Source organism: Xyrauchen texanus, chromosome 13 (genome assembly GCF_025860055.1).
Source record: "Xyrauchen texanus isolate HMW12.3.18 chromosome 13, RBS_HiC_50CHRs, whole genome shotgun sequence".
NCBI classification, from domain to species: domain Eukaryota; kingdom Metazoa; phylum Chordata; class Actinopteri; order Cypriniformes; family Catostomidae; genus Xyrauchen; species Xyrauchen texanus.
The window spans coordinates 12,732,569-12,741,649 of NC_068288.1; the positions used below are offsets into that span (position 1 = coordinate 12,732,569).

General features: G+C 42.3%; 1 protein-coding gene across 4 annotated transcripts in view; it reads right to left on the reverse strand.

Annotated features, from left to right (window-relative positions):
- Positions 1-8,805, reverse strand: part of LOC127654184 (disintegrin and metalloproteinase domain-containing protein 23-like) — a 30,344-nt gene extending 21,539 nt beyond the window's left edge. For all 4 annotated transcript variants that reach the window (XR_007971904.1, XR_007971903.1, XM_052141244.1 and 1 more), the window contains exons 1-9: positions 8,503-8,805; positions 7,512-7,732; positions 6,272-6,348; positions 5,962-6,025; positions 5,786-5,868; positions 1,489-1,552; positions 973-1,045; positions 788-873; positions 71-136 (exon numbers count right to left, since the gene is read on the reverse strand). Coding sequence is in view for 2 of the 4 variants with exons in the window: in XM_052141244.1 (XP_051997204.1) it covers positions 71-136; positions 788-873; positions 973-1,045; positions 1,489-1,552; positions 5,786-5,868; positions 5,962-6,025; positions 6,272-6,348; positions 7,512-7,732; positions 8,503-8,575 (807 nt within the window). In the remaining 2 variants the exon portion in view is untranslated. The remainder of the gene's footprint in view (positions 1-70; positions 137-787; positions 874-972; positions 1,046-1,488; positions 1,553-5,785; positions 5,869-5,961; positions 6,026-6,271; positions 6,349-7,511; positions 7,733-8,502) is intronic.
- Between the last annotated feature and the right edge of the window lie 276 nt (positions 8,806-9,081).

Consider the following 9,081-nt stretch of genomic DNA (forward strand, 5'->3'; position numbering starts at 1 on the left):
ATTATTAAAATATATTTTCAGACAAACTATTATGAGCTAAATGTTTGTAATATGTTGCGTATATACCCACCGTGTTGTGGTCAGCAACAATCATTATTTCCAAATACTTCATTTCCTCAAAAATGTTACGTGGCATCTAAGTACACAGAGAAAAATGAAAAATTAAAACTACACATACAACACAAACAAACAAAATACAACTCAGCAGAAGTATGAGATAGCATTTGAATGAATGCTACATTTAAATGGCACTTTTTGGACACTACACTCAAAGTGCTTGAGACAGTGAACAGGGGACTCTCCTCAACCACAACCAGTGTGCAGCATCCACAACAGCAGCCATAGTGCACCAGTACACTCAATACACACCAGCTACTGGTGGAGAGATACAGCCAGTTATTATTAGGAGGCCATGATTGATGAGGCCCAATGGGGGAATTTGGCCAGGACACCAGGGTTACACCTTTACTCTTTGTCCTGGGATTTTTAATGACAACAGAGGGTCAGGACCTCAGTTTAACATCTCATTCGAAGGATGGTGCCTTTTTTACAGTATAGTGTCCCTGTCACTGTATTGGGGCGTTAGGACCCCCTACTGGCCTCCCGAATACCTCTTCCAGTAGCAACCTTATTTTTCCGCAGGAGGTCTCCCATCCAGTTACTGACCAGACTAAACCTTGCTGAGCTTCAGTGGGCAATCAGTCTAGAGCTACAGGGTGATACGCCTGCTGACATTTATAGATGTTCCACAGAAACAGAGGAGCTAATGGAAAAGTCCTTTTCTTACAGCTCTTTTCCTTCTTCTCTTCAGCCAAGGCATGCTAGCAAAAATCCTTTTCTCCTCCTCTTTTTCATCAACTGGGTCACCAGCAGCTGAGGGAAACAGACAGGAAGGTAACCATGGAAATGAGGGTTTGGACATTATCTTGGGACATATCTTTGGGACTGTCACAAAGGCCATGGCACACTTACCCCAGTCACCTGCAACAGAGGTCATATGGAGCGATGACGTGCGTCGCAAAGTGTGGGGTCGAGCCTCTGTTTCCTAAAAGGTTGACGTTTAATCCATGCACATTCGCAAACTATTAGCTACTACGGTCTGTTTCACACCCCACACATAAGCAGCATGTTAGCTTTGCTGCAGTGTAACTAAAATTGCAGATTTGCGTTGTTCTTTCACACGGATAGTGTAACTGCAGCGCTATAATATGATTCCTGGGTTATTACATTGAGTATTTACTTTTAACTCTGTCAATTATAAAATGGTTATCATGGGTGAGCTACTTGAAGTCCATTTAGCATAAGGAGGGGAATCACATTTACCAAATTTCAAAATAATGCAAATTAACCTGTTTGTATAGGCGGCAAAATACATCTGCACCACTTACACGCTGCTTACGTGTGCGGTGTGAATCAGGCCTAAGTTGTGTGAAGAAGGAAACTGGAAAAATGATACTGAATGAACTGCGATGCCTGTTGTAATCTTACCGCTGTGTGAGTCTGTTTCAGAGGTTCGATGATGTAGACAAAATGACCATCATCAAACATCCCACTGAAAGAGTGAACCACAGGAAGGGAGGGGAAGTTAGAGGATGGAAGGTCAATGAGGAAGGTTAATCAAAAACCAGATACAAGGATAAGGAATGATAAAACCATTCCATTCATTCAGATAGGGTTGGGCGGTATGACCAAAATCTTATATCATGCTATATCACAAGGTTACAATATTTATCACAATATAGATATTTTTGCTGTAAATGTTATGGAAAAAAGGTTTATGTTCAGTTACAAAAGGGATAGATTTGAGTCTAAATTGTGACCTGTGACTGCACATTCTGTATTAATGAGTTGCTATGTTGCCTGGTCTGACCCCGCGTCCACATGTGTGGACGTTGTCTTTTGGCATCACTATACACATCTGTGACGAGGAGGAGGGCGGGCCCGGGCCGTAACTACACATGCCCAGCCCCCAATTGGGCTAATCAGCCGAGGAGAGGAATAAATGAAGCAGAGAGAGAGACACATGCAGCTGCCATGTGTGTTTATGTTGTGTGTCTTTTTGTTTAAGTTCTTATTAAATATTATTATGACTGTTATTTTGACTCCCCGGGTGGACTGGAGTGAGTCCTCCGACCCCTGGCGGATGGAACGTCCCTCCGTGTTTTGGAGGCTGGCAATGAACTCCTCCGCCCCTGGCAGCGGCTCCACCGCTCCTGGCGGCCAGCAGCGAGCCCCTCATCCCCTCGCAGATGATGGCCATTCCTCCATGTCCAGGTGGTCGGCAGCAACTCCTCCACCCCCCGGCGGATGGTCGCAGTTGCTCCCCTGGATGGACAACAGTGTCGAGGACTCCGCGATGGGCAGTCCTCCCCCTTCCTGGGTTTCGGCACCCATGTAACAAGGTTAAGGATGGGAAAGGAGGAGGCGGAAACCGCGGAGTGGAGTGGTGGTGTAGTGGTCTAAGCACAATAACTGATAATCTTGTAATCAGAAGGTTGCTGGTTTGAGCCCCACAGCCACCACCATTGTGTCCTTGAGCAAGGCACTTAACTCCAGGTTGCTTCAGGGGATTGTCCCTGTAATAAGAGCACTGTAAGTCGCTTTGGATAAAAGCGTCTGCCAAATGCATAAATGTAAATGTAAAAAGACACACAACACAAACACATACATGGCAGCTGCATGTGGCTCTCTCTCTCCGAACTAACGTGTTCCACCACATTTATCCCTCTCCTTGGCTGATTAGCCCAATTGGGGGCCGGGCGTGTGTAGTCATGGCCTCTGCCCTCCTCCTCGTCACAACATTGCATCATTTAAATTAATTTAAACCGACTGAATACTGTTCACAAGACTCTACACTGTCATTTAAGGCTTAAACCTCTGGGGCACATGTGGCATGTGACGGGTGCAGCACCAACAAAAGTGCCTCTGGTAAGAAACCTCTTTAAATTTTTTGACTGAAACCTATTTAGTTGCAAAGAGGAGTGTCTCTTGTTTCGTTTGATATTCCCCTTTAAAAAATCCATAAATTGTTTGCATGTTAGCGCTGATAAACGTGACGTCTCATGAGGTAAAATGTTGAAATTTGATGGATATACAAACATTACAGTAACACAAGCTGCCAGCTAGATATTCAGACAGACTGTTACACACAGTAGTTAGATAAACCATCAGATAGATAAATAGATAGATAGATGCGCACTTTCATGAGACTGCACGAGACCAACAGTTCACGCAGCCTCCTCGCGAAAACTTGTTTTGTTTATTTAAAAACAAGTCCGCCACAGTGATAGTAACAACACAACACAGCTGCACATAAAACAAAGAACAGAACTTTCTAAACATGTCTGAAGAGTTTTAAGTCGAAGAATAGATGCAGTTCTGTGCCCAACCTTATTAATTTGACCAGAATACTCAATCAACCAGAGATTTAGAGGCGGTGGGAATGTCTGTCACCTCTTCCCCTTTCTGAACCGTGTGTGTGTGTGTGTGTGTGTCACAAAACTCCGCCTGAAGAGAGTGAGACCTCAGCGAAAACATTCAGTAGGTGAAACATTCTTGGCCAAAATCAATACGTTTTTAACCAGATAGTGAGATGCTGGCTTCGATATACTGTTATGAGAAAGTTTGTGGACCGGTGCCAGTTCACAGTGGGCAGGGTTACCCATCGCAAAGCCGAAAATAGAAACCCAGTGATCGACAGAATGTCCTGTCGCTTGTCACGGCTGGTTAGGACAAAAAGTCTGATTTAACATAGAAAATATACCTTTTATCACATGTAGTTTGTTGTCAGGTTAGGATGTGGTGTGACTGCGGCTGCCTGTAGACTCCTATGTTTCTGTTTGATTTCTGAGAATCAAATAAGGCTGGACAAAGATGTTCATGATCGATTCTTCGGCTACAAACTGTTCTGTTCTCTGATTTGCGTGCAGCTGTGCTGTGTTCTGTTTTCACTATCTGTGGGTCAAATGTGAAAGTGAAACTACAAAGGCACCACATGTGACTTTCAGATGTAAAAGTGGAGAAAAAAAAAGACTTACATTTTGATCTGTTTCTCACCCACACCTATCATATCACTTCTGAAGACATGGATTAAACCACTGGAGTCTTATGGATAACTTCAATGTTTCTTTTATGTGATTTTTGGAGCTACAAAGTTCTGATCACCATTTGTATGGACCTACAGAGCTGAGATTTTGTTCTAAAACTCTTTGTTAGTGTTTTGCAGAAAAATGTCATACACATCTGGGATAGCATGAGGGTGAATAAATTATGATTAATTGTCATTTTTAGGTGAACTATCCCTTTAATGTTTATTTTTCGATAATCCAGTGAATTACTTTGAAAGGTACTTCATCTCATTTGATTATTTTCTCTTTTTACATGGAAATTGAATCAAAAGATAAAGTTGGCATCAGTGCAAAAAAAGCTTTACATTATGTTACACTTTTGTTAAAACTTATAACAGTAAAACTAATGTTATAAATTGCATAGTGCTGACTCTAAATTCTGATTGGATGAGCAACATTCAAAGTTGTTGTAAAATAGCCAGCAAAAGCATGCACGCCTGTGACTGGACATTACTTTTGGGTGGGCCTCAATAAAAATGTATTGGCCAAGTTTCCACAACATTTTTTATTTCCTTAAAGGAGCAATATGTAATATTGGCATAACATTTTTAGAATGGGTACTGCAGTCCAAATTCAAAATATTGGAGAGAGTTGTATCTCCTGCCCCCTCCTCCCCAGACTCGAAGCTCACGTGGGTTGCCATGTTGAGGACACGCAACAGGAACGAGCATACTGACAATTGCAAGAGACAAGCTTTATGCTGTAAGTTGATCAGCTAATGTTTACGTTTGCAAATTATAAACCAGCTCATGTGGATTTTTTATAACTCTGTCAATGTTAGCTAGATGTATTGCTAGCTACCAAGGGTGCAGCGCGCTGTGTTTGCCCACTGACTTTTTTCAATTCTGGCAACCCGGGTGTCGAAATACTATTGGGAAATGGGCAGTGGGCGGGATCACACAGGCCAAAACACAAACAGAAATTCCGGCCTGGAACGAACATTTCAAAGTAAAATATACTGGCTGTAGCATTGTTTTCGGAGAAGCCAGTATTTCAACTTAGCATGTTTCCTAAATCTCTGATAACACATTATGATAAAGCTATGCTTTAGTACAGTATATTACATATTGCACCTTTCACAAGAGAGCAGCAACACATTCACTCTTTCAGAAATCAGAATTCATGCTTTTTTTTTTAAAACAATTTTATAAATATATAATTGAAATCAAAGAATAATGTCTAATATTCTGGGTGGGCCTGGGTCTAATTTGGGTGGGCTTGGCCCACCACTGGCTACGCCACTGGTTCTTCCTTGTCTTGACTTTTCTGGGTCCCGCTCTATATTTTCAAATACTCCATTTTCTTTCATCACTTTTATGTGTAAATAATGCAAAGCCGTCTTGTCTATTGATATATCTACCTCAGTATAAACACACTTAATAATTTCTAGCGCTGCACGATATATGGCGTTATCCTGCCCAGCCCTACTGACAGAAACAAGAAAACTACAGCCATGCGTTTACAAGCTAACAAACATGTCTGCTCTTTCCCTTGGCTGCATTATGTGACTCTCAACCGCACACTAACATGGTGACACTCAAATCTTTTCATGTGTACCAACTGCCATCTGGCCTCACCGTGGGCCTCCAGGTTGGACTTTCTCTCCTGCTCTCTCTTTATCTCACACACACAAGAACAAAACATAAAAGGTTTCTTACTGAAGCCCATTGCAGGTGGAGAGAGCTACACGGGACTCCTCTTTTCCTCTCACATGGCCATGGTAGTAGCAGTGTTCCCCACCCTAAACAAATGCACATCCATCAATGCTATAGTAAAACACCACATTCTTATTTGCTCTATTTTCAAGGGTCTGTTCGCTACTAGTGAGTCTTACCCTGGAGAGAACGGTCTTATCTTTCTCATAGTGTATCTCCATATAATCTGAAGACAACAGGTCACTAAAATAAAAGGGTGAGATTATTCAAAGGGGCAATCTCTTAATTATTATCCATTGAATCAAGCACTACAATCTCAGTAACACAACAATAAGGCTACTGCGTTAAATCCCATGCACCTCTGTGCACTGAAATAACATTCTCTTCAGTATCAACTGATCAAGTTGTGGGACATCCAGATCTGTAGATCAGGACCTGCATCACCTTAACAGTGATCATTGTCTTTGTTATATCCTCTCTCTCACTTACTTGTTCAAAGTAAGGTCCAAAGTGAATGTGGTGCCAAAGCCTTCCAGCTGGAAACTTGCTTGGGCCAGGTGGACTTCCTGCAGTCAAGGGAGATAAACAGGGGCTCACACACATGCTGACGTACAATATGTTGGTATATAAATCAAGTCTCCAAAGCTGGATTTGATAAATGTGCTTCTTAGAAAAATATGTATGTGAAGATGTATGTATCGCAGACACATTAAAGGGTTAGTTCACCCAAAAATGAAAATGATCTCATCATTTACTCACCCTCAAGATGTCCCAGATGTGTATGACTGACTTTCTCTCTTCTGCAGAACAAACGAAGATTTTTAGAAGAATATCTCTGCTCTGTTGGTCCATACAATGCAAGTGAATGGTGACCAGAAAGCATATAAAGGTATGAAAAGTAATCCAACTCCAGTGGTTAAATCAATGTCTTCATAATGTCCTTTCTTACTATAAATCTCCACTTTCACATTCTTCTTTCACATTCTTTAAGTCCTGATTTATAGTAAAACAGGACTTAAACTTGATCTGTTTCTCACCCACATCTATCATATCACTTCTGAAGATATGGATTAAACCACTGGAGTCTTATGGATTAATTTTATGTTGCCTTTATGTGCTTCTTAGAGCTACAAAGTTCTGGTCACCATTCACTTGCATTCTATGGACCAACAGAGCTGAGATATTCCTCTAAACATCTTCATTTGTTCTGCAGAAGAGAGAAAGTCATACACATCTGGGATGGCATGAGGGTGAGTAAATGATGGGAGAATTACATTTTTGGGTGAACTGTCCCTTTAAGACTCATTCCCAATTAGAAAACCACTATAAGTGCATCTATAGATTGAACATTTGCTCTAAACTCTAGAGCAACACACAAACATACAATACTCAGCTGTGCTGTTTTATGGCAAATAAAATACTGCATTGGCAGCACAAAGTAAGGTGTGTGTGCACAAAGCGATCCCATCTGTTTGGTTCAGATAGTCCCTGTTGAGGGGAGTGAAAAACTGCTTCTTATGCAAAAAGTGCGTTAGATTTGCGAGGGAGGGGGTAACACACCTGAAACAGCTGTGAGCACTGGACATAATGCACCATTCTCAGCAGCTATTTATATTCTCCTGAAAGGACCACAACACTGCACATTTTGAATCCCCCTTATCTAAAACACTTGATCCAACGCACTGGCGCTCGCATGCGCGCGCACCTGAGTGACATCACCGCGACTCACCTGTCCATCGTCGGCTTGGTTCCGCGCCCGAGTGTCCAGATCATGACACGCGCTCTCCAACTCGTCATTTAAGTAGTAGATGAGCCGCGAGGGATAAGTGATCGTGACCTCGTGCTCACCCGATGTTCGCGTGAAATTGTCCGGCGCAGCTGCTGTCGCTCCTCTCGGGGTCTCAGACACGTGCTGATCCCTGAGATCGTCATACTGCACGGAGTTGGAAACTGCAGGGTTGGGAAAAAATAGTTACTGCTTTAAGTTCTCCATCTCAGAGAGGAATCCCGTCAATTATATATGAACGTGTGCCAGCAGTTGCAGCCCAGTGATGCTGCAGAGAGAGAGAGAGAGAGAGAGAGAGAGAGAGAGAGAGAGCAGAGAGCGCGCGCGCAAAGAAACTGCGCATAGATTCCCCTTATGCAGGTCTCAGTATATGGAACCGATGTACCACATGGGATTGGGAAATCAATCACCAAGTTAAAACACTGAAATCTGAGCCCACATTTAAGACTAGTGAGAGGGCGACAGAGAAATAAGAGGCAATCCTTTTTTTTTTCTTTTACTTTATCATCAGCTATATCTTGAAAACTGATATCTGAATTGTAAATGCATTAGACGCCCATCATGTGATCTCATAATAATCTATTTTCATAGTAATCGAATTAAGATTCAGCGCGCGCCATAGTGAGTCCGGATGCTGGGTGACCACCTTAAACCATCTTCCCAATGCCGTACTAATGGTGCTGTCAGTTCATACAGAGGCCTTCTAAAGCTTTTATCCCCCTCTACATTTATTGACACATTTAAACAACTGTAAACACAGGGATCAATCAAAGCCTATATGACACTCTATTCGTGAATTGAACAGAGAAGCAAAATGCGTTGGAAAAACACCTTGCAATAACAATGTACCACTACCGCATCCACTAAAGACGTATTAGACAAACGGAAAATCAAGCAGTCAAAATTGGTTCCTCAAGGTGAGGGTTATACATACCCGTTGAGGTGATTGAAGACAGCACGGAAATAAATATGCAAGCGAGCAGACACAGATGGAATATCAGACGCATGATTCATATTTGAAGACTAAATAAAACGGCATTAGCGCGTTAATTTACAGGTCCATTTTCGGGAGAGCGATAAACGTTGTTGGTTTTTTTGGCGTATCCCGCGGGAACAGAGGGAAATCCTTCATGCGGCATCGGAGACTGAGGGTGGGTAACACGGTTGGGATACTGAGGGGTGGGGAGGACTGGGAAGAAGGCGAAGGGGTGGCATCACGGGTGGCCAAGCAGCTCACATCGCGAGGAAAGCCAGTGCGATTGCGCAGTGCATCTCTGCTTCTGCGTCAACCATCCTCACTTTATACACACTCATGCTTACCTAACGATCTAACTTAGCATTGTCTTCCATTGTTATTAAATTAAGAAAGCTAGAATTACTATATACTAGCTCAAAGCTTACAAGAAAACATTTAGCTATTATTTGCAAATGTAAAAAAAAACAAAACAGACATAATTACATTTTCAGTTTTGTGTGTGTGTGCCAAAATTACAGCTGTGTTAGAATCCCATAT